Source organism: Zosterops lateralis, assembly GCF_965231275.1.
Source record: "Zosterops lateralis genome assembly, chromosome: 17".
In the NCBI taxonomy this organism is placed as follows: Eukaryota; Metazoa; Chordata; class Aves; order Passeriformes; family Zosteropidae; genus Zosterops; species Zosterops lateralis.
Window position 1 is genome coordinate 12,146,724 of NC_139777.1, and position 24,967 is coordinate 12,171,690.

The following is a 24,967-nucleotide window of genomic DNA, read 5'->3' on the forward strand; positions in this document are numbered from 1 at the left end:
TATAGAATGAAGGTCATTAAAGATGTTTCCATTCTGAATTAGCAATGAGTTCTCACTTAATCTACAGTGTCTCAGCACTCCTGTGTGACTTGGCTCCAAGAACCTCGGTGGAACTTTCTCCCATCTCACATTCAGATACCTACCTCATATCTTTTCCTTTATTCCCCCCATTCCCCTCTCCTCAGTTTATATTCTTACCACATATTTTCAAAGAGCCCTCTCTGCTTCCTCGACCTCATCACACATCACAGTTTGGGACACAGAAATTATTATAAGAAGTACCTCTGTTCTACAATTCCCTTAGCTGTTGTAATTAATTCGCACATATCCCCAAACCCCCGATACCTGGAGCCTGAGGAGGTACAAACACTGGAACAGTTTTCTGAGACAGCAAAGACAGAGCCCTCCCAGGAGCACCGGGGAGGCTCTGGACACTCTGCTGAAGCCTCGGAGGGGCAGGTACCCGCCTGCCTCCTCGGGACCTCCGGCGGCTCCCATCACACGGAGACGTCCCGTCTCCCTCATTTAGACTTTCCAGGCACAAGACAAGGCGGGCTTGGCCAGGGTGGGTCGGTGGAAGGCAGAGAAAGGAGCTAAAGGCGCAGCGCCGACCCCCGGCCGAGACCGCGCCCCCTCAGCCTCAGCCTCAGCCGCCCCCCCAGCCCCAGCCCCAGCCCCAGCCCCCGCCGCCCCCTCAGCCCCAGCCTCAGCCCCAGCCCCAGCCCCAGCCGCCCCCTCAGCCCCAGCCCCAGTCCCAGCCTCAGCCCCCGCCGCCCCCTCAGCCCCAGCCTCAGCCCCAGCCTCAGCCCCAGCCCCAGCCCCCGCCGCCCCCTCAGGCCGGCCACGCGCCGCTCGCGCCCCCTGGCGGAGGGCGGGAGCAGGCGGGGGCGCGCGGCCGTCCTGAGGGACTGGGAGGAGCAGGCGGTGACGGGGACACGGGACCGGCGTGTGCGGGGACCGTGCGGGCACCGCGGGGCACTGCCCGCCGGGACTCCGCACTACTCAGGCCGCGCCTCGAGTGCTGTGTCTAGTTCTGGGCCCCCCAGTTCAGGAAGGGTATTGAGGTGTAATATACCCCGGCCAGAAAGTGCCAGGGCATCCTCCGCTAACGGTGCAGTGGGTCCAGAGAGGGCAGCGGAGCTGGGAAAGGGTCCGGAGCGAATGTCCTTGTGGAGAGCGGCTGAGGGGGTTTGGGGTGTTTAGCCTGGAGGAGGCTCAGGAGGGACCTTATCGCTCTCTACAATTACCTGAAAGGGAACTGGAGTCAGGTGGGGATCGGGCTTTTCTCCCAGGCAACGAGCGATGGAACAAGAGGACACAGCGATAAGCTGCGCCAAGGGAAGTTTAGGTTGGTCGTGAGGAGGAATTTCTTCACATAAAGGGTGATCAGACATTGGAATGGACTACCCAGGGTGATGGAGTCACCGTCCCTGGAGGAGTTTAAGGAAACCCCGGCCGTGGTCTGGCTGACACGGTGGTGAGGGGTCACAGGACGGGCACAATGACCCCGGGTCTTTTTCCAACCCGAGCGGTGCCGACTCCGTGACCCGCTGGCAGCCCGCGTTATCACTGCGCAAGTGCGGCCCATGGAGGGAGGCGGGGCCGCGCTTTCCTCCCCTTGTCCCCGCCCCTGCGCGCCGCCCATTGGCTACAACGGCGGAGGCGCCTCGCCCATTGGCCGGGCGCGCCGTCCGTCCGTGCCGCGCGCCGCCGCCGCCGCCATGGTGCGGTTCAAGAACAGGTGAGGCGGGCGGGAGGTGCCGCTGCGGTGTCCAGGCCAGTCCCGCTCCGCTCCCGCCGCTCACGCCGCACTGTCCCGCAGGTACGTGCTCTGCGAGGTGGTCTCGGAGGACCCGCGGTGCCGGCAATGCATCGAGGACCGCGCGCTGGGCCTCGCCGTCAGGGACGCCATCGCGCGGGTGCACGGGGACTACGGCCTGGCCTGCTGCTCCATCTCCTTCACAGGTGCGGGCGGGACGGGCGGCCCCGGGGCGCGGGGTCCCTGCGGGTCCGCTCACCGCGCCTCTGTCCCCCGCAGTGAAGTACCTGAACGCCTACACCGGGACGGTGCTGCTGCGGTGCCGCAAGGACTCGTACCGGCTGCTGTGCTCCGCGCTGCCCTTCGTGCGGCACCTGGAGAGCCGCGCCCAGCGCTACCCCTGCTCCCTCAACACCCTGCACGTCGGAGGTCAGGAGCCCCTCGGGCCTGGGGGGAGGATGGAGCTTTAATCAGACCAGCCACGACCCCGTGGTGCTGCTCTGGGTGCGACAGACACTCCTCATGCGTTACTAACAGCAAATGCTTTCAGCAGATCTAAATAAGAAACAGGCACCAGCAGTTCTTTTTTGAAACCCTCGTTAATTTTGCTTGAGGCTTCATTACATTTATCACAAAAACGGAGCAGCAAATACAATGTTACATTATTTTAAAATATATTTTCAAGGTATAGCATCTTCTGTATTGTGAAAATTACCCCCGGGGGAACTAACAGGCACTGCATGTTAGAAATTATTACTCCACCACTTAACTTGAGCAGCGCAGAAATGAAGTCTACAGCCCCTTTGTAGCATTTGCATTAACAACCTTGTTTCCTGGGGCATTTGTTACTTGATGCAATGCTCTTTGGAAATACAGGAGCAGCTCTGAAACACTTAGTTGTGTAGATTGTTACATTCTGTTCTTGTGACTTCCACAGGTACCATAAGAACTTGTCAGAAATTTCTGATTCAGTATAACAGAACACAGCTGCTGAGGTTGTTGCAAAGCTGTACAAATGAAGGTGAGTCTCTCCAGCCACTTGCCTAAAATGTAGCCTCAATTCCTGGGGTTTTTGTAGGATATACTGTTTCTGTCTCTAGAAGTAGAGGATGGTCCAGTGTGAGTGATCAAGTAATAACGCTCTGTTTCTCTCTTTATTGCAGAGGAAAAACAATGTATACAGAAGTCCTTGTTGAGCTGTTCCCTTACAGAAGAGCAGTCTCAAAGTGGAGATGAGGAGGAGGATGATGGCACAGAGACAGACTGAATGGCATTTGTTACTATTCACCTCCATTCTGTACTTGTTTAATGAAGATGTGACTGATTATCTTCAGTGTTAAGCAGTGCAAGGGGACAGGAAAAGCATTTGTTCATATTTAGACTTCATTCCCCATTCCAAATGTTCTTTAAATTTAAAAAAAATAAATCACAGTTTCACTTAAGTAGGCTACTTGCCTGTTTCACTCCAGGAGTCAAAACCACTCCTGAGGAGTGTAGCAGCTCAACAATGTGTTCTTCATGCTGAGGTAGAATGGAGCTTTAAGCAGTTGGCACAGACAAGGAATATGGTTATTCTCCTTCAGCACACAAAAAGCATTAACATCTGCTTTTTACCTTATCTTTAAGTGCACTGTTAGCCATAGGGCTATCTCCACTGCTCTGAGTGAGAAAAGCACCAGTTGTGTACACAGGAGCAGAGAGTACATGGAATGTATGGCAGGGCTCAACTCCATCCCCCCAGTATAAAACTCATAGGTACAAGTACTGCTTAGATATTTATTAAGTTTACACCAATCAGTTACAGGAAAGTAGCATTGCTGGTATTATCTCGAATCCATAGGAAAACAAGATACAATTGAAGATGCTGCCCCTGTGGGGACTGCCCCTGCAGCAGGGACAGCCTGCCTTGCCCACATCACTTCCCTTATCCTAGTGCCTGTGACATGTGGAGGTGAGTTACACCAGCTCCAGCTATTCTCTCTTCCCAATGCAAAGAAAAGTTGACTATAAATGTGCAGAGATAATAGAACACAACAGATACTTGTTAGACACTTAAGTAGTTACTCCTGTTCCATAGCTTAAAATGACTTGCTGTAAACACAGTTCACTGCATATCTGAATCTCTCTTAGTTGCTTTCTCTGCCCTCACCAATTGTTTTCCCATATGCATTTAAACTATTGACAAGAGTTTTACCACTTTCAGGCATCTTTAGTTTCTTTGCAGTCCCCTGACAAGCTGTACTGTCTTTCCATTGAGTGGGGTTAGTTGTGACCAAGCGTGAAGTCAAGCCGCTTTCAAAGAATGTTTTGCAGGTGTTTCCTCTATCCTCCTGTAGCAGTTGGAGTATTCTTTACCTCCCCCTCTCCTGTTCTTTCTGGTTTACAGCCACATGTGATGAACTCTTTGGTACCAGCTTCCCATGAGGCACACACGTGGAGCCTGTTGCTCTGAAATCAAGCACCCATGTCCTGCCATCAGCTTTTTAAACAGGGACAGCCACTGACTGCCAGTGCTGTTGGAATACCTGACTCCAAGTGCCTCAGAGACACTTCCTTGCTCAGATCAGTGTCACAGGGACAGAGCACACTGAAGCCTGTGCCACTGGGGCTGGAGACAACAGAATCCACTGTCAGTCTCCCTCCCTACGTTCAGTGGAACTCTGTACCAGCACCCTGCAATTAATTCTGCCAGCAGGAAGGTAAAATTTGAATCTGTGCAGTGTTCTAGGGCTCCACACTGCCATGACAGTCCAGCCACAGCTGAGGAAGGGTGCAGGACTGTAAGTGCGTGTGCGTATGATTTATTGCAACTGTTGGCCTTGACTGGTACATTACACCTAAAATTCATTTTATTCAACAAAATCCACACCACTTAACTCATGAGCTCAAATCAAACCACAAGCAGTGCAGAATGTGACCACCCAAAGAAAGAGCAGGGACGGGTCCAGAAGAGACATGTCTGTATCACAGATGAACTCCAATCCCAGAACCAAGCAGATACAGGCTCTTCTCCCAGTACAAGAGAACCCCAGTTTCTTGATGGGGTATAAAAGTTATCTACAGATTTCAGCTATCAATTGTTCTTCCAACTCAAGAGCAGCCGGTGTCAAACCACCATTCAGATGGTTACCAGGAGCCCTAGAGGGGAGTGTTTATTCTAGATGATCAGATTAAAAAGAATGTGTAGCCCATGGTTGGCAAAAAAAACCAAACAAAAATCAGCAGCCTCACTCACCCACATTAAAACAGACCTGAACAACTGAGAGAAGTCAGGAGGTTCCTTCTACCACTAGTGCCATTTTGAAATACACAAATTATCAAGCCACTTTAAAACCAAGTAGCCAAGTTCTGCTTTACACTCACCTCAGCTTTGTATCTTTCCAAGCCAGGAGAACAGGAGGAATTCTTGCTCTTTAGAAAAAGAACAGATATAGCAGCTAACAATCTAAAGCCAGTAAGCTCTTTTGCCTGTTTCCAGTGCAGCGAAAACCAGTTTCAAGAGAGCAGTTTGACAGCTTTACTGCAACAGCACTACTGTCAGTCAGATGGACTTCTGCCCATGAATAATTACAGGAAAATAAAAGCTCTCTGCCTTTTCTCTTGGGTAATATTGCAGTACTTTGGCAGTGCCACACAGCTGTAAGGACTTTCACACTGCTTATCACACCCAAAGGACTGAGTCAGCAACTAGAAGCCTTGGCAGATTTGCCTCTGGGTTGTTACTTCCAAAAGTCTGTTTCAGTACAAATTCATTAAGCAGTTGGAATCAAAACATGTTACTTCAACATACTCTGTCATGGTTTCCTCCTGTAGCCCCTAGAAGTCCTGGAAACACAAGTTTAGGCTGTTCAAATTTAAATACTTAAACTATAGCAGCAAAACAAAGCAAAATTAAAAGAAAACCAGGAGAGGAAACTTCTCTTGAATAGCAGAATCACTTTGTGTGAACAACAGAGGTGCTGAACAATAGCTTCTGCTTCTGTTTCTTTCTTTTCTTGCCTCCCTTTTCCTCTGTGAAGAATTAAAATGATACTGTCATTCTTGTCATGGAACAGGAACATCACACACAAAGATAAATGGTCTTCCCTGGCTTAAGTGGCTTCTACAGATCCACAACACTTCCTATCAATTCACTGAACACCAGGTAGTTTAACAAAAAAATTACTGCACATGAACTAAGGGAGAATCCATCACACCTGAAACAATTATAAACATGGCTAAATGATTGTAAACTTCTAACAGCAGATCCTAGGACTGCAGTTTGCCTTTCCAACAAGTATCATTTTCATACACGTCCAAAAAAAACCACAACTGGAGCAGGCACTCCACTGAAATTCCCAGGCCCTCCCATCCAACTCTCTCCATCATCCAGTGCGGTTTCCAAACAGAAGTCAAATCTAAACATCAGAACTGAGCATTAAAAATTTCACCAGCCAGCACCAGGTTTAAGTTCACCTCAATTTGTTTCACATTCCCTAAGTCGAAATATCAGCTAGCAGTTATTTTGGTCAAACTGAAGTGGCAGTTCAGCAGCTCAGGTATTTTTAGTTTAGAAATGTATAACCTGAACTTCCTTAAGATAAAGCTTAATTTAGGTTCCAGCAGAGATGTGGCCAACACGATTGTCAAAAGCCATCTTTGTCCTAACAGGAATCTTTGCTAGTTGGAGATCTCAGCTCCCACTAAGAGGCTGCTTTAAGCTGACAGAAGCTCTAGTCAAGCTGTTCAGAAACCACAACCTGACAATTCTCAGAACTGTTCTCTGGCCAATTTTTGGTCCCCAAAACTGCTGCTTTCACTTCTCCCAGAGGAGAAGGGAAAATATTCAATTTTTTCACTTCATAAAGTTTTTCTGCCTTTGCCCCTGCTTTTTACCTGATAAATGATCAGCTGTGGACGGTTTGTCCAGTTTCAGGAGGGCTGCCTCAATAGCCTGGCTGAAGGAATTCTGGAAGCTGGGCACAGGTATCCGGTCAGAGCTGTCACTTTCTCCATCACTATCTGCAGGCACTGGGAGTGCCAGAGTGTTCTCATCTGAAAGAGGGAAGGATGTGCAGAAGGCTGTATAAACTTTAACCACACAAATGCCCCTCCACACTCCAGATCCTTCTTTTGAAGTTACAAGATTTCTCAGGTTTAGAGTCATGGTAAAGAACATGAAGTACTAATACCAAATTTTCTTACCTCTTGTCTTTGGAGCAGGTTTAGGCCACGTTTCTGGTTTTGCCTTTCCAACTCTCAACATCTATCAAAAAAGTTGTAGGATATGATTAAATTCCACATACTTGAACAATCCTGCAGACCCCCTTAAGCGGCAAGAAAATCTAGAAACCCTTCAAGCCTTATGATGTCTCCCAAAGATTTATCCCACATGGTTTTTGTAGGAGAAGTAATTGTAGTCTCAACCTAATCTCCAAAACTAAGACACAGGTAATTCTGACAAGATTCACTCTGCTACATGGTTTACCTGGGCAAAGGAAGGGAAGGGAGACTCTTCTTCCAAGCTTCCACAGAGCAATGGGCTGACCTGGCTGGCAGCAGGTGACATTGGAGTTGGAATAGACTCTACAGAGAAAGGAAATGAGAATTAAAGCCAGTTACACTTGGCCAAGACAGCCATTATGCTGCTTATCAGGATGTAACAGAAATAAAGTTTTATTATCCTATGTAATTAATCATTTTGATCTCATTGGTTCTATCCATCAGCCACACAGTAGATTTCTCAAACCTCCTCAATCTTTTTATTTAAGGAAAGTTTAAGTTTGTGTGTGGTTTTCTTTTGGGGTTTTTTTGTTCATTTGAGGGGTTTTGTTTATTTATTTTGGGAAGCTGGGGGGGTGTGGGGTTTTTTGTTCGGTTTATCTTAGAAAAACGTGTTGGAGAAGATGGAGATGATAGATAGGAAAAATGCCAGCAGTGTTTCCCTGGCAAGCACAATTTTCTTTCCCTTTTTGGGGCAACTGTTTCTTCTGCTTCATATAAAAGATGGGGTAACTACAGTGCAATGCTCATGTTATTGAGGTAGAGGCAGTAAAAAGCAGACAAAGGAACAGAACGTTTCTTAACCATGTCTGCCTTTTGTGTATTATCTCATAGACAGTCTAGGAAAGAATCACAGAGTCACAGAATGGTTTGGGTTGAAAAGGACTTGAAATACATCTCAATCCAATCCCTGCCATGGGCAGGCACCCCCTTCACTACACCAGGTTGCTCAAGCCCCCTCCAACTTTGTCTTGAACACTTTTGAGGGACAGGGCAGCCAGAGCTTCTCTGAAAAGATCTCTCTTTGATCAGTATTGAGGAGGTTTAGCACAATGACCTGAGCACTAGACCCCAAAAGAACGACCAAGAGCTAAATGTGATGTGTTTTTCCAGATGCTCACCTGTCCGAGACACAGGGCTTCTGCCAAGAGGAGACTGACAGAAGCCCTGATGATCAGTGCTGGCAGTTTCTCCGGAGCAAGAGGTAAAAGCAGGGAACTGCTGCAGATTCTCTAGAGCAATATGAACCTCTGGATCTAGAAAAAGATTTTAAATTAAAGCACTGCACAGTGTGGGGGAGGACTGTCAATATGCAAGTCATTTCAGGAGTCTAGGAGGTGCCAACTCATTTCTTTCCACCCTCTATTTGGAGACCAGTACAAGCCCTGCTGCTGGATGGAAGCAGTTTCTAGGCCTTTTTTTTTTTTTGCCTTCTTCACTTTCCATTTTACATCGTGGTTACTATAAAAACAGTTAGAGAGCTATGTACACCATGGAGATAGCTGTGCCCTTGAATGCCCTCCATCTCTCCCGAAATGCACAAGCATGCAGCGATTGCATAACATCACTGAACATCCTGACTAAAACAGCTTCTGTTTTTCATTATACAGACATTGTTCCTAATACTTTGTAATCTTGTTCTAAGCACACACTACAAACTATAGGCCTCAGAGTTCATCCTATAGCTCAAGAAATCAGCTCAGCAACCAAGTATGACTGAAAATCCACCAGTTATGTGCCATCACAACTTACATTTGCCCTGTTTCTTGTTTTCCTCCATCTCGATCCTGCGTTCGCGCCGTCGCTCATCGCGAGCTTTCTTCTGCCGCAGACGTTTCCTCTTCTCAAGGTCATCTGAGAGCAATGCACAACACTGGGTATCAAACAACCCACACCAACACTCTGGCAAGGCTTCCTCCAGCTCTGAGGAAAACCTTGTAACACATTAGTAACAAAACAAGTTTACAAACAACATATGCTCTTCCAAGCAGTTGGGATTTTTTATTCTTTTTGTAATTTTTGTCTATGAAAAAGCAAGCTGGGGCTGTTCTGTCTAACAGTCATCAGACTGTTGGTGCAAGAGGAGTAAAGCTCTAATGGATGTTCTTTTTTCTACCATTAAAGAGATAAGAACAACTTCCCCTTCATGGCAGAACCCACTGGAAAGGTAATACAAACCTGAGAACAACTCTAAAGTCTCCTTGGAGATGACAGGAGGCTTCAGAGCCAGTTCACAAATGCTGAACTCACAGGTGAGGGGCAAGTGACAGAGGTAGCGATGACGCTGTCTTATATCCTGATAAAGAGAGTCATATGTCACCACAAGGACTAGAGGCAGCCATGGTGATGAATGGAAATAGAATGCACAACATTCATCAAATCAAATGGAAAAAAAATAGCACCACTGATAACAGTTACTTTAAAAACTACAAACGCGTGACAAATGCCCTGAGTCAGAATCAAGTGTTCCAAGATCTCCATCAGCTACACCATAATCAGACTTGGACGTAGTTACTTCAGCTTGCTTACTGATTTTCATGTTCTTCCTCCCTTCTCACTCACATCACTGGACTAAAATTCCGCAATACCAGACTTCTAATGCAATTATGTCTATACTGGACCTTCTGGGGAAAAAAACAACACTCTAGTGTGGCCTACTTATCAAAAGCAACGTAAGACTCAGCACCTTTCACAAATGCCCTTCACAGATTAGCATCCCTACCCATTCATACTTATGATTTCTTACTACTGAAGAGAATCAAGTCTCCTCTACAATGACCAACCTGCTACACAAGGCCCTTAATGAATAAGAAGATAAAATAACTACCTCTGTCATGGAGTAGCCAGTTATCTCCACTACAGCTGCAGTTATCTTCTCTGGACTCTTCTCCAAGCTGCCGTATTCACGCACGAGGCACCGAACGTTCACAGGGTGAAGGTACATGCACTGCCCATCCTCCGCTGAAAAGCAAGACATCAGCACTCCTTCTCTGCCTGGTCATTTCCAGTACCCTTCTTCCCACCCCAGGACAATCTCCACTAATAAAATTAAAGGCCCTTTCTGAGTTCCTGTGGGGCTTTTATTTCACAGGGGTTAGCTGCATCTAATGAATTGACAAACACATTTCTCAAGGAGAGTCCCAAAGAAGGCATCTCTGCCCCTTGTAATTCCAGGATTTCATTGCACTGACCTTGATAGAAATAGTAAAAAGGAGAGTTGCCAAGATGTCCACCGCTAACTGTATCTTTAGATTCTTGGCAGCTTGTTTCAGCTGGATTTGGTTCCTCTACAGTGTTCATAACAGGCTCTCCTACAGTGTCCACCTCAGGTACTTCCTCCTCATCCAGCACTGCCTCTTCTACTTCCACAGGAGGCGAAAAGGAACTTGCCAGGTCAGAGGAAGGCTCCACAAGCTCCTCATCGAATGCAGAGAGATATTCCACATCACACTACCACAGCAGAGAGGACAGAGTTAATACCACACCACCTACTTCAAACATTATCATCTCTGCAAAAATCTTTGGCACAAGTTCCCCGCACACTGCAGCATGAAGTGGCAGAATTAAGTGTTAACAGGATCTGCCAGAGCAGATTTGTCACCCACCTTTTTCTCTTGGGAAACAGCAGGTTCTACAGCTTTGGAGCTTTCTAGGACCAATTCTTCCACAGCTGCACTGATGCCAGCAATGCCATTGTTTTTATCCTGGTCAGCAGAGAGTGCTGTTTCTCGCTCCTGCAGATCATCCAAAGGGATCAAGTTTCAATTTGCCATTTAAGCCAAGAGACCATCCCCATAGTTATTTTTAGCCTTGCCCTTGCATTCCTTTACTGAATAACATCCCATAAAAACCATTCTGCTGTGTTATCCTGAACACCACATCAGATACCTGGGGCCCCAAGGCTACAGTCTCCTCCAAGGTGTATAATACTACTCCAGCAGCAAACACCAGCAACTTGCTAGAGACCAGAATAATCACACACAACCATCTGTGCAGCAGAACAAGAATGCTCAGCACTCAACACACTCACAAAAATAAAGCTACTAAAAGCCTCCCAAGAACTTGTTACCTTCAGCTCCTGGATAGCTGCCTCAATGAAACAGGCTTCTGGGGTATGTTTTTCTTCCTCATACTGTTTCAGTAATGCTGCTTTCTCCTCCAGGATCACAAGCTGCAAGACCTGCTCTCTGGATGCCAGAAGCAGCTTTGAATACTGACTGTGTTGGTCATCTGCACAAAAAGAGCACCAAATCATTAGTATCTGCACATAGAGCCACCAGTTTGGACTGCTGCTTCTTCTGAAGTTTTGTTACTGCTCACTTTTGTGAGTTAATCCCCCAGGGCAGACAACACTCAGCAAAAGTTTGATACAGACTCCACAAATTACCATTGTATCACAAGCTGGTGTCATGTAGCTGTTCTGACACTTATCTCCCCCACACAGCAGCTCATCTGCCACTTCACCACTGAGTTGCTACACATCAGTAAAAATCAAGCCCAAACTTCTACACTGTAGGAGCATCACCTTTGAGAAGCCTTGAGGGTGTCAAAGCTTCCTGAAACAATGCAGTCTGCAGCCTCTTCCTCTTTCCTCAAAAATACTGCTGCTGGAAATTTCTGCAAAGCCACCCACCCTTGGCTTGGCTCAAACCAGTTCATGGTTGTATGTATTAAAAATCCATACCAAATATTATTATGAGGTTTTTACAAGAAGTACAGCACAAATAGTAAGCTAAAGAATTGCAGGTTAGCCAAAGGTGACCGTTGCTGTTACTGTACAGCAACCACAGCATCCCGTATTAACACAGTCCCTGTATTCACTGCTCCCCAAGGGTCCAGCCTTGTCTACAGACACCAAGTTAATGGTGAATATCCTGGCTTCAGAGTGTTCTCAAATCCTGTATTTGTTCTTTTACTTGTTTTATGAAAGGACTTAAAACATCCTGGTTTCCAATACTGAGAAACATGAAAGACCACAGCCTGCATTGCTGGATATCCATCACACGTTAGAAGACTTGACTTTTTCCAGAGAGTTTAAATGCATGCAGTCTTTCCTAAATGTGACTGCAAAATGAAGTGAGCCAAGACAGCCCACAAAGCAGCAATGTTCAGTAAAATTATTTCTTTAGTCACAAAATTTTTGCGATACTAACAGATAAGATGATGATGAGTTAGTCACACTCTTGACTGGAGAAAACTGAAGATGTCAGGCAACAGATGTTTGGAATAGGTTTGCAATAATTTTGATTATTTCCCCATAGCATTCACTGACTTCAGTTGGTAAGTGAAGATGATGAAAACCTTGTTGAAGATTACAGCCTTGAAATAGTTTAGACACAGAGACAGTTATTTTTGTGAAACTGTATAATGAGTCAGGAGGAAAAAAGTTAAGGACACTGAAGAGCCAATAAAAGCAGTAAGAGTCACATCAATGACTGCAGGATACAAAGGGCACATCAAATGATAAGCAGTGACTGCAAAGGCAGGAGTCTGCAGTTCAGTCACTTGAAGGGACATAGCACAAAAATTAAGCCTTTACAGAAAAAGTGTGAGTAGAAAGTTTACTGTTAATATGTGGTCATTAAGCTTTTCTGCTGCTAAGCCCGTTTTGCAGTCTGGTGTTCTAAGATGACAGCATGGCATTGCCAGGGTCAATTCTGTCTACACAAATCCTGGTCACATTCAGGAACAGGACTCCAACCACCAGGATTCAGATACACTCACCTCTGATGTAAACAGGCTGGACCACATTCATCCACTGGGATTTGGGCAGTGCTACCAGAACACCTTTCTCTCTTCTCATAAGTTGCATGGTAATGGTATCACCAATTGCATATTGACGTGTTTCCATAGCAACAACACTGCAACATACGGAGGAGGTTAGCAGTGTAAAAATAACATTCCAAAAAGCTGCAGGATTTAATAAATATTGCCTCACCTCTTGAGATCCTTCTTATGAACAGAGCCATAACAAATGGGACACTTACTCCAGGTCTTCTCACTCAGGGAGAGATAGTGAAGGATACATGCCCAGCAGAAGATGTGCCCACAGCGGGTGATCTTGGCGGCGGTCGGTGGGTACAGACAGATGGGGCATGAGGGCACCTCGTGGCTGCAGATCCTCTGGAATGGCATAGGACAACAACAGCACAAGCTTTAGACTCAAATCAGCTCCTGGGATTCAGAATAAGCCAACTGTAAGAGCTACTCTAACTTATTATCTTCCAGCTCTTTAGGCACTATTTACCAAGAAATTAGTGCACTGTGAACTAACACCTTCAGACTGCACATGGAATAACCTTCTAAGCAATCCATCTTATATCTTATTTCTACTTAATGACATTAAAAAGTGAGTCTTCTCACGTTTCCCCTCACATATTCATCATCTCTAAGAGTCAGCAGCATCTTCATAATGAGAATTCAGACAGTGAGAAGATGGCAAGTGATCTCTGTGGCCTCTCCCACAGGCAGACCTGTGCAGCCCTGTGTGAGACTGAACTTACCCACTTCCATGAACACATTAGGTCTAGCCAGATACTTTGGTAACATCTCTGTGTGGCAGAGACAGAACTGCCAAGCAAGCACCTAGATTTTTTCAGCTCTCTTGTAGTGACAGGTAACAGTAAGCCTACCTCCTCTCCACCTACACCATGCACCAGACTGTCTTGGCAGATATAAATCTCTGCTTGAGGCAACCCAAAACTTCTGACCACAATTCTCAAGAGATTTTCCATTTTGTTGCTAGGCAAGATAGGCCACCTATGCACAGAATAATTCTTCAAAATTCTACACTCTAGTCCTCTTCCATGGACTCATGCCCAAGTTTTCTGTTAATATCTCGATCACAAGGACTCTGTCTACAGAATGTCAGATACTATTTTTGATGAGCTCCCATCTGCGAAAGCAAGAAGAAGCTGCTAATTTTCCTAATAGATTTTAGCACTTCTCTTTTCCTGTCATGAAAGTATTTCATAATATATTCCATGACAGATCTTTCCCAGTATTGTGGGAGTGACAGAAAAGGCCTCAACTCAAAAACAGCTGAGTTTTATGTAACATCACAGAGGGAAAGAGGTAGTTAAAGACAGGTTGAGGTTCTTAAGAAGGAAAAAAAAAAATCTAGCCCATCACAACTGACCACTTGCTCCACAAAGTCCCAGTTGACCAAGGTATCTGGATCAGCAAAGTGGACTGTGTAGTCCTGTTCTTCAGAGACAACAAACTGGCAGCTGGGGAAAGGCAAAGAGACAGATGATCCACTCAGTTGTTTCTAAAAACTTTTTGAGAACTATCCTACAGGATTCTCTGAGCTTCTTCTTTGTCCAGCAGAAAACTGCTGGATGCAGTCAGTAACTTCTATCAACACGAAATCACGAGTTCAGTTCACAACCAGATTTTCAGAATACAGGTGTGTCTAATTTCAGTTAGACACAGCATCACAGAGTAAATACAGAATGAGCCAGGCAGGCTGGTTTTCCAGAAACATGTAAGAAATAGTCAGCTGCAATGGGGATCTATTAAAAAACAGGGAATCCACAAGGGGAAAAATAAAAATATTGTCACAAAAACTACAGTTACTGGGGTTCCTGCAAATAGACTTCACTACAATAAGCCACAAAACATTATGGAGAAATCAGAAGCATCAATGCTGAAAATAATTTTTATCCTTAATATTATCAGAAACAGGACATCCTGAACACACTTCAAGTTCTGGGGCAATTTCCAGTCAAAAAGGAATTCTGCTGCTAGGTTTCTGTATTGATCATTTGGGTTATGCTACATACTTTGAAGCCCACAAAATAAACAGCATTTTAAGAACTAAGACCCATTAAAGTAATTGCCTTTGGGACTTAAAAAATTCAGATTAGTTTTCATCTAGGAACTACTATCCCTTCCATCTCAACAAACCAACTTCTGGAAAAAATCAACCATCTTCTATAAGGAACTATACAGATTTTCCCAAATAAGAGCGTCATGTCCCAAAGCCATGCTTGAAAGTCTCAGCAGATTTTTGTTTGTATCTAAAGGACTCACTCCATCAGATACTTTGCAAACAAGTGAAGACAACATCCCTTTAAAATATAGTCATTACCACTAGGAACACTACAGAAAAAGACTAATACAGTTAGCCAAGGCCAAATGCAACTCCCTGGTGGTCACCCCTTACAGCTCCATGTCTCTGCAGAAGCCCAAGAGCCCCGTGGATCTCCCACTCACTTGGCCTGCAGAAAGAGCTCCTTGTTGAATGGTTTATGTCCCCACTTGTTCCTTTTTCCCCAGTTGCCATGTCCATTCCCATCAAAATGTCCTGCTTGGCCACGGGGTTCAAAGGTGAAGTTCAGTAAGTGGTTCAGATTAATCTTCTTGGGACCAGAGAACTGGGCAGGGCTGAACTCTGCCCGTTGAGCCTCTGCTACCTAAGAGAGAACAGCATTTGTTAGAAACTGCTGGAGTTTACAGCAAAGGCATCAGTACAGTGCACATCCAGGCTCCATCAGTGATAGCACACAGAACATGCATCATCTACTCACTCACCTTCTCCCATCCCTGTTCTGCAAATCAAGTAGTGCAGCTTTAGAAATGCAAGAGAACCTGAAAGTCAGAACTCAGTGGTCTTACCCCACACTGAGCAAAAGGAGGAGAGAGTTAAAACAACCACAAAGACAAGTAAAAGCTGGCAAAACATAGCCAAGAAGTTGTTCAAATCCTGACAATACTCTTTCTAGATAGTAACACAAGCCTGATTACTATTTGCACAGGCTGTACTTGTTTTGGTTAGTTTTCATATAATAAAGCAATGAAACAGAATTTAACAGAGGCAGCAGGTGAATTTTCAGCCAGTGATCCAGGTGAAAGTGCTGCTCATCCATCGACACAGAAAAACCAGAGTATCAGTTCAAGCCCACAAACATTCTACAGCATTTAGATGCACATCAGCACAAAAGCCCCAGTCTGCTTTTACCTTGGTATCAGCATGGCCAATGCAATTACTTTCACAATACCACTGTCACCTCTAAGTTTGTGCCCCTGAAGTGGTTGGAGTTCAACAACAATCTTCAGAGGGGAAACTTTGGCCTGTTTAGAAGATTGGTTGGCAGAGTCCCTTGTGAGGCAGTGCTGGAGGGCAGAGTAGTCCAAGAAACTGGACATTTTTCAAGAAAACTTAAAGGCACAGGAACATGCTGTCCCCTTGTGCCAAAAAATGAGCCAAATACGAGGGGAAGACCAGCCTGGCTCAAGAGAGAGTTTTAAATGGAACTCAGGAAAAAAGGGAATTTATGACCTGAGGAAGAAGGGATGGGAACCCAGCAGGACTACAAGGACGCCATCAGGTTATGCAGGGAAAGAAGTGAAGGGCCAAAGCCTGACTAGAACTTAATCTGGCCACTGCTGTAAAAGACAAAAAGATATTTCCATAAATAAGCTACAAAAAGAGAGCTAAAGAAAATCACCATGTTTTATGGGATGCAGAAGGAAATGCAGTGGCAAAGGGTGAGGAAAAGGCTGAGGTTCTTATTGCTTTCTTTCCCTCAGCATTTAATAGTAAGACCAGTTGCCCTCAAGGTACCCAGCCCCCTGAGAGGGAAGACTGGGACAAGGAGCAGAATTCAGCCCCACACTCCAGAGAAACAGTGACCTGCTGTGCCACTCACACAGCCCCAGGTCCATGGGGCTGGATGGGATCCACCCACAGTCACTTAGGGAGCCAACAGCAGTGATCATCATTTACCAGCACTCCTGGCAAACTGGGAGGGCCCAGCTGACTGAAGTTAGCAAAAGTGACAAACACCTACAAGCAGAGCTGGAAGGAGGTTCTGGGGAATTACAGGCCTGTCAATCTGACCTCCATGATGGGCAAGGTTATAGAGGAGATCATCCTTCAAGCCATCATACAGACAGGACAATCAGGCCCAGCCAACGTGGATTTATGAAAGGCAGGTTCTGTCTGACCAACCTGATCTCCTCCTATGACAAGGTGACACGGTGCATGAGGGAAAAGCTGCGCATGTTTTCTCCCTGGACCTCAGAAAGACTTGTGGCACAGTTTCTCACAGCATTCTCCTGAGGAAACTGGCTGCCCATGGCTGGGATAAGCACATCACACCAAGTCAAAAGCCTGTCTGGATGGCTGGGCCCAGGGAGTGGAGGGCCATGGGGTGACACCCAGCTGGGCTCCCACTAGTGGGGCTCCCCAGTGCTCAGTATACTTGGGCCAGTCCTGTTTAATGTCTTTATCAATGATCTGGACCAGGGGATTGAGGACACCCTATGCAAGTTCACAGATGACACCAAGTTGGGTGGGAATGCAGATCTGCTGGAGGATAGGAAGGCTCTGCAGAGGGATCTGGACAGACTGGACTGATGGGCCAAGGCCAATGGCATGAGGTTCAACAACACCAAGTGCCAGGCCCTACACCTGGGTCTCAACAACCCCTCGGAATGCTCCAGGCCTGGGAAAGAACAGCTGGGAAAAGCTGCCCATCAGGACAAGACCTGGGGATCTTGGTAAACAGCAGCTGAACATGAACCAGCTGTGCCCAGATGGGCAAGGCAGCCAATGGCACCTAGGCTGCACTAAAAATAGCATGGCCAGCAGGACCAGGGCAGTGAAATTGTGTCACTCTGTATTTTCACAAAGGACTCATGTCATGAGATGTGTACAGGGCCTTCCTGGCACCCATTCCTCGGATGGCATTTTTTCTTGGAGCAGAGCAAAGAGCACTCCTCTTCTGCAGCTGCCAAACTGCTCTGCTCACTCTCCCTCTGGCATCTCAACAATGTCAGCACCTCTTATTCCTCTCTCCCTTCCCAACATAGGAACTGAACACAGCAGAGCTGTCTGGGCAGGTCAGAGTGATCGTCTCATCCCAAGAAAGGAGGCCTTGGAGTCATGGCATTGCACCTCTCACCTCATCTCGTCTTCCACCATTAGAAGAGCTAAAAGATTTGCCACTCCCGCCGCTGCCTCCCCTCTGAGGGGGCATCTTGTTAAAAGCTTTGCTTTTCTGTGAACTGGAGCGACGGGACTGACTGGAAAAGTTCTCATTTTTTGAATAGGAAGTTTCTCTTTTACGATTATAACGCTGTTTGGATCCGCTCGCATTCTTCCCATCTGAAAGGAAAAAAAAAGAGGAATCAGATCAGCAGTCTCAGAGCTGGCCCCATGTACTGCACCTCAGATAATTCACTTCAGAGATGAGCTCACCTCAGCCACTAACAAAAGGGCAGTGTTCAACAGGATATTAAATCCCTCCAGCAACCCAAACCACTTCATTCCTATTACTGCCCAAAGAGCTGGTCAAAGAGTTTGAAAGAATGTATTTCCTGTGCTCTATCTTTCATAAAGAGTCAAATTTCTTTTTTCCAGATTTGGAAGTGCCACCACCAGATGTGTATGTGTTGCCTGGTACATTAAGTTATAAATATTAATATCACATACCACATCTTCATGTCCCATTACAAGAACTAACAACAACTAGTTCTTTTTTTCATTTGATTTGCCTAAAACACACAATTTATCCTATCATATTTATTATTTTATATTATAAATTACACTTTATAAATACACTGCTGCCTGTGTTCTTCTTGAAGGCTTCCATTGCCTGTTTTCACTCACTTCTGCACTCTATGTTTAAAAGATCCCAGCAGATCTAATTCTGCTTAAAAATACTTTTATGTCACCAGGCCAACAAATGCTAATTGATCTTGAAGCACAAACCAAATACTTTGTGGCCTTGCAGGGCACATACCTAAGATCTAAGTTCTAAGTCCATCAACCTATGAAACAAGAACTGTTTGCCAAAACCTACTTAGCACAACACAGACCCTAACACAGGACACAGTGGTGAAGCACAAAGCAAAATACTGCAGGAATAAAGTGCAGAAAAATCAGCCCAGCACTTGAGAGGGGTTTCCTGTGCCTCAACAGCTGCTAAATCAAACTGCTAGAAGAGAGTTAATACTATGAAGATATTTCCAGTAGACTTAACACAAGATCAGAGGTGCCCAAGGACACAACAGGCTGTGGACTGAGTGTTTAACCTGGCACTTCCACCACCTGCCCCAAGTTTTATTTGTAGCAGAGGTATGGTGATAAGCTCAGAAACAAAACTCCTCGGGCCCCACAAGACATGTACCCACACCAGCCAGCCCCAAAGTCACTCTGGATACTCAGTAAACATTACACAAACAGCAAGACCTCACACAGTATCTAGTTGCATTTTATAAAAGCCTATTAGTTTCTCTCTTCCCACTTTGTAGCCTTCCTCCCCACCCCTTAATATAAATCTTACGTGGCAGGCAAACAAATCACTGTGGTTCAGGATCATGTTTCTCATATGGGCAGTTTCATTGCCAGTGTTTCCAGTTTTCCCCTTTCCTAGCACCACTTCCCATCTACCCAAGCATTTAAAACAGCTGGAATGGCACCATTCACATAAAGTATCTTCTGTTGTTGTTATTTTAAGTTTTTTCTTTCACCTGTGTCCCCCAGAAAAGGTGAGCTGAGAACAGGATGGTCTCTGTGTTATTGTGTATTACTGAGGATCCAACTTCTTAAGGATAAATTAAGTAATAAAAGTGGCTCGACCAGGTTCTGTGCTGTTTCTTGCACTTGTCAAGACTACTTGGGCTGCAGCTACAGCTAAAACAGGACATCATTACTTTCACATGATGTGACAGGCCCATATCGCAGAGAAACTCCATCATCAGAACTGGTAATCTACTCTGCTATTCAAAAGGCTGATCCTTTAATTCAGAACTAAACCAACTCTGTCAGAACCACAGCTGTGTAACTCAAACACATGCCTGCATAGCTGGCAGTGCTTTAATGCACATCAGGCTAAAAAGACATGGCTTGAGTGTTATCAGGAAAAAACACACCAGAGGCTGCCAAGTACTGAGGGTGTGACCAGGTCTGGCTGAATGATTAAACAGACCTTTTTCGAGAATGTTTGTAGGGAAGAAGGATTAACCAACACCTCAGAGTCTCTGGTAAAAAATTACCTTGTTTTGAAGAGGTCTGGACTAGTCCTTCAGTTACTCAGGAGCAGAACTGTCAGTTTATAGCTCAACTACCCCCTCGAATCTGTAACTTCAGCAAATGCACTAGAGGGGCACACACCTGTTCTGTCTGTACCACTTTGCAGATTCTCTGCCATCTTCAAATAGGGAAAAGAAACAACTAAAAAAAAAATCAGTCTAAAGTGGTGTTTACAAGGCCCCAGAACAAGGAACAGCTCAGTCCTGGAGCTGACAGAGGAATTTCCTACCACTTAAAGTTTCAATCGAGTTACTCACCATCAACTTCGTCAGTCAGATGGTTTACACACATTCCTGTCATACTGTAAGTCCTTTTAAGGCACTTCCTAGAGCCTTTGGGAGTCACTTCAGTGACTCTCACATTTTACAGGAAAGAACTCCTTTTTAAAAGGACCCTACAACAGTCTAATAATGCTTCAAGCCTGATTTCACAGATCAGTAGTTTCACCCCCACCACCATGAGAATAAGTGACCTCAGTAGAAGCCTGGCCCATCAGAGCAGTAATGGAATTGGTCAGCAGACAAACAGGAGCTGGGAGAATGTAAACTGGAGCAGCTTTCCCCCACCCTGAATCTAAGCAATGCTGTTCCCTCCAACCTTTCCAGCATTCCACACATCAGGGAGCTCTCTCCTTTCTGTCACCCATGCCACCACTCCCACAAAGAGCAGGGCAGGACAGGCTGCACTCAGGCATGGAGGAAAGTGGAAGATTCTCACTGCCATCCTCTCTTGTGAGATCCCAGTTTTAAGAAGGGTAAGTTTGGATTTGGTCATTTCGTTTTTGCGTCTTTTCTTGGCAAATTAGGAGTTAGCAACAGCCAGGCTGCTGGTGAGGTACTTACTCTTCACTCAGGTCCTCAGTTAGTCCTTTTGCTGTTTTCATGGCATCTACCCTATATATACACACAGATTATGTGGATTTATCTACCCATTCACACTCCAAGAGACTTAGAAAAACCACTGTCTGTATAATTTAAAAACAGTAGCAACAAAACTGTTCTGGCATTTTGCAGCCAACCCTGAGATTTGTGGTTTCTCCTGCTGCTAGAGGACCTGTATCTCCAAAGATCCAGAGAGAGGAGATGAAGTCCACAGCATCAGAAGCAGCTGTAGGTGACAACACCAGCACAGGAGCTGCAATACTGGTTTGCTACTGGGATGAGAACTGCTGTTTCCTTCCACCTCCTTTCCCCCCTTTCCTGCTGAGCTGTGCTGAAGCCAGCAGCAGTCAGCAGCATTGCATAAGGGGTCTGGATCACACTAAAGCCACAGGGTGGTTTCATGAAAACACACAGAGGCCACTGCTGCTGCTGCCAAGGCAAACATCCCAGTGAGCAGGAGGTGACCCAGCTCTCCCAGCTCTCATGGGCTGCGATAAGGCCCAGGAACATTTGTGACAACTAAAACTGTCCATCAGCTCCTGAGGACTGCAGACACCCCCAACAAGCCTGTGCTGCCTCAGTTGCTTCATTCCACTCTGACTGGATGTGATTCCTGTTGGCACACTAATACACCATAAAGAAACTTTTCTGTTGGAAACTTTCAATTTCATCTCTGAAGCCAAATTTCAAAGATAGGAGGAATCAAACTTCCACAAACACAAGGGAACACAGTACCCTATTTAGCCAAATTCCAGTGAAAGAGAAGCTATCATAAAAATTCAGGAATATCCAGTTCTTCATTTCCTCAGCTGGACAGTTAGAGCAGGTAACTTTGGAAAGCATCAAATGGCAAGTGCTTGACTGAGTTTAACCCAGTGACCATCTGAGCAAGGTCTGTGCTCCATAAAATTACCTTCCATTTCAGAAGATGTAAGATTTCTAGAACACATCCTATACCCATCCTTAAAGGGCTGCACCAACCACATCGGCTACAGGGACAGTGACAAGGAACTCAAGAAAAAGATTCCATATGGTGACATATCAGTGTCCCACACACAACAGCAACGAAAACACAGCCACAGTTTTACTCAGCTGCACCCTGTGTAGTTGCTTGCCCTAATTTCACCAAGGGAATATTTTCATTTTAGTTTTCAGTACCCTCCAGGTAAGATGTTCCTAAATAAACATCTACTCCTATGAAAAGAGATTCTAATTTGTCCAGGTCTCTTTGATGCCCTGTAAAGGAAGCGACTCCTCCCTCTACCCTCCACTGTAGGTCAGGAACAACTATCACTGAAGTGGAATTATGCCATGACAAAATTTTTCTCTGTTTCATTTTTAAAAAGAGGTCTTAAAAAGCTTTGGCATTTATTTAATTAAAAGTTTTGGAGTAGAAGAGTACAGCCTTCAGGATTTCTCTCCCCACTGCTCCTGTGCTACCAGTGCCATTATTTCAAGCCTGTGAAAGGTGTCATTCCACAAAAATCACTTAATTTTTATTCTGGGCTGAATAACAGGCCTTTTTTGTCCTTCCTCAGTCCAGATACTGTGTATTCTACATGAAGGGATACCAGCCACAGCACAAATCATCTTAACCCCTTCCTGAAGGATGCCTGTATTCTGTGAATAATCCTCCACAGAGCATCACACACCACTACAAAAGAAACTGGAGTGAGGAGGTGTCTCTTAGCAAGACAGGGACAGAAAAAGTTCTTTAAAAGACTTTCAAGTGTTTGAATTCGAAGTTAAAATTTCTCTGTAATTCCACAGTTACACCACAACCTGGAGAGCTGTGGGTGAATCACCTCCCATGTCCCACTTCTGTCAATCCTGTGGAAGGTCAATTAATACAGGTGAAGAGCAGGTAATACCTGGTTATCCAGGACATGATCATGCTTAGAAGGTCCAAAGAGGAGTCAAGAAACAACTCCAAGATATTTATTTTGTTAACTCCTCTCTGGAGTGCACTGCTGCTTTCTCTGAGGCCTCAAGTGATACAGCTGAAACAAACCACTGAGGAGGAAGGAAATTAGTACAGCAACGGTGGTGTAGCAACCTGTTGACACCCTCTCATATACTTCAAGGACTAAGATTACCAATTTTAATTGCTACTGCCCCATTTCTAGGTTTTAGGGAAGGGGAAAAAAAAAAAAAAAAAAAAAAAGGTTGCCAGAAACACTCTCTTCCTAAACAAGTTCAGAGAGCTAAGTGGGCTTAGTCTTACCTTAAAATGACAGGAACCACACCAGCCTCTGACAAACTGCTCTGTCAGCAGAACCAGCTGTTTGCAAATCCAGGTGTGACACTTTGGGTGGAATGCCCGATGAGCAAACAGCAGCCAGCAAACTCTGAGCTCCCCCAGAGCAGGTCACCCAAACATGGGGGCTGTGCCCAAAGGGGAATGCTGACACCAGACCCCCTCGGTACAAGATAAATTAAGGGCTCTGTTTACAGACACTGGTGAATGTATGTTCTTACTATAGCACCAGGGCTTTAGCTCTCAAGCTGATTATTCCACTACTAATGGAGATGAAGCATTAATCCTTAAAGGAAGAGGAGAGCAGGAATCCCAGCCCACCAAACAGCGACCAAGCCGGAAGAGGATGGAAAAAGAAACCCAAAACAGGCAGTGACCTGAAACGCCGCCTATTGAACCCAGCTAAGACACAAACAACCCGACGAGGCGAAGCTCGGCTTCACCACAAACCCAGGGGGTGCCAGGGCCGTGTGTCCCCCAGCCCCAGCTCCCTGTACCCCCCGTGCGGAGCCCCCCCAGCTCTTACCGCCTTTGGGCTTAGACTCCCCCGCGGCGGGCCCGGCCGAGGCGGAGCGCGGCTGCTGCCCTTTGCTGCCGGCCGAGGGTCCGGGCGCACCGGAGCCGCAGGGGCTGCTCTTGTCCATGGCGGGGGCTGCGGGGGCGGCGCCGGGCGGGCTCTGCAGCATCAACGGGCGCCCCGGGCGAGCGGCGGCCCTGGGCGGGGGGGCACGACGGGCGCTGGCGGAGCCGGCGGGGGCCCAGGCTCATGGCCCGCGGGGGCGACCGGCGGGGGCGGCGCAGCGCGGACTCGGCCTCCTTCATGGCGACATCTTCTCGCTGCTCCGCTCGAACCGGGGAAGGCCGCGGGAGGCCGGGCCGGGCCTGCGGGGCTCCGGGCGCGGGAGAGAGAAGAGCTGCTCACGGAGCCCCGCGGGGCCCGGCGCTGCTGCCGCCCGAGGGGTCGGCACCACCCACCGGCTGCTCGGCGCCGCACCGGCCCCGGCTCGGCCGCCGCTGCCCCGTAATGGCGACGAGTCGCCCGCAGCAGTGGCCGGACCCGGATGCAGCCGGGCCGGGCGGGCCCGCGGGCATGACGGGATTTGTAGTCCTGGGCCGCGCGGGGCGTGCCGGGAGCTGCGGGCCCCGAGCCCCAGGCCCGGCCCCGCTCAGCAGAGCCCGAGAGGTGCACAGTCAGCCGGTGTGAGATCATTGACACGCCTTCAAAGTAAATAACCAAAAAAGGGTTAAAGGGTATTTTTTTTGTTTGTTTGTTTGTTTGGGGTTTTTTTGGGGGTTTTTTGTTTTGTTTTTTTAAGTACCTTATCTTGAAGTTGTGTTTTTTTAACTTTCCCCTCAAAGCAAAAGGAGAAAAAAAAACCACAAGGCAACTCGGATCCTAAAGCCATTTCTTTTAACCTTCAAAATTCGTTCTTGAATGCATCTCTTGATGCCTTTTCCATTATTTTAGGGATGGGAGGTTCAAGTTCTCTGGGAGAGCAATTCCCAGGCTCTTAAAAAATCATATGGGTGGAGCATGTCAGGACAGCTTTACGCCAGTAATTCATATCATGATCTGAATCTACAGCCCCTCAAGTAAAAACTTCATTACGGGTTTTGTATGCACATGCTTTATAACACCAGTAGGATCAACAAATCTAGGAATTTGTGTTTTACACATTTCAAACAAATCCTCTGTAAATATTATTTTAAGAAAAGCCTCAACTTATTTCAACACCTGATTTTTCCCTATTTAGGTCTATTATTTG

General features: G+C 46.3%; 2 protein-coding genes across 3 annotated transcripts; one reads left to right on the forward strand and one right to left on the reverse strand.

Annotated features, from left to right (window-relative positions):
- Positions 1–1,401: 1,401 nt before the first annotated feature.
- On the forward strand, positions 1,402–3,403 carry POP5 (POP5 homolog, ribonuclease P/MRP subunit). The gene is made up of 5 exons (XM_083874288.1): positions 1,402–1,741; positions 1,823–1,965; positions 2,039–2,188; positions 2,697–2,780; positions 2,923–3,403. Exons 1-5 carry the CDS (start codon positions 1,587–1,589, stop codon positions 3,024–3,026), a joined length of 636 nt encoding a protein of 211 aa, XP_083730414.1. The 5' UTR covers positions 1,402–1,586; the 3' UTR covers positions 3,027–3,403.
- A 112-nt stretch (positions 3,404–3,515) lies between these two features.
- On the reverse strand, positions 3,516–23,987 carry RNF10 (ring finger protein 10). 2 transcript variants are annotated; one of them, XM_083874286.1, is made up of 18 exons: positions 23,728–23,987; positions 20,145–20,204; positions 17,932–18,134; positions 15,239–15,438; positions 14,160–14,250; positions 12,960–13,144; positions 12,746–12,882; positions 11,091–11,251; positions 10,627–10,755; positions 10,213–10,471; positions 9,849–9,982; positions 9,200–9,317; positions 8,774–8,875; positions 8,143–8,277; positions 7,227–7,324; positions 6,944–7,004; positions 6,635–6,793; positions 3,516–5,770 (listed from the first exon to the last, which is right to left on the reverse strand). In XM_083874286.1, the coding sequence occupies exons 1-18, from the start codon at positions 23,885–23,887 to the stop codon at positions 5,694–5,696; spliced, it is 2,469 nt and encodes an 822-aa protein (XP_083730412.1). In that variant the 5' UTR covers positions 23,888–23,987; the 3' UTR covers positions 3,516–5,693. The 2 variants fall into 2 exon arrangements, with proteins under 2 accessions (XP_083730412.1, XP_083730413.1); XM_083874287.1 differs by lacking the exon at positions 20,145–20,204 and having other exon boundaries at positions 23,728–23,985.
- Positions 23,988–24,967: the final 980 nt, after the last annotated feature.

What these genes read in the sequence shown, in the direction of transcription:
- POP5 (XM_083874288.1), top strand. Translation starts at nt 1,587, where the DNA reads ATGGAGGGAGGCGGGGCCGCGCTTTCCTCCCCTTGTCCCCGCCCCTGC. An exon ending in ATGGTGCGGTTCAAGAACAG is followed by an intron (nt 1,742 to 1,822) that starts GTGAGGCGGGCG and finishes ACTGTCCCGCAG; the next exon opens with GTACGTGCTCTGCGAGGTGG. An exon ending in CAACACCCTGCACGTCGGAG is followed by an intron (nt 2,189 to 2,696) that starts GTCAGGAGCCCC and finishes TGACTTCCACAG; the next exon opens with GTACCATAAGAACTTGTCAG.
- RNF10 (XM_083874286.1), bottom strand. Translation starts at nt 23,887, where the DNA reads ATGCTGCAGAGCCCGCCCGGCGCCGCCCCCGCAGCCCCCGCCATGGAC. An exon ending in AAGTGGTACAGACAGAACAG is followed by an intron (nt 18,135 to 20,144) that starts GTGTGTGCCCCT and finishes TTTTCCTTTCAG; the next exon opens with ATGGGAAGAATGCGAGCGGA. An exon ending in ATGGTGGAAGACGAGATGAG is followed by an intron (nt 15,439 to 17,931) that starts GTGAGAGGTGCA and finishes GTTCTCTCTTAG; the next exon opens with GTAGCAGAGGCTCAACGGGC.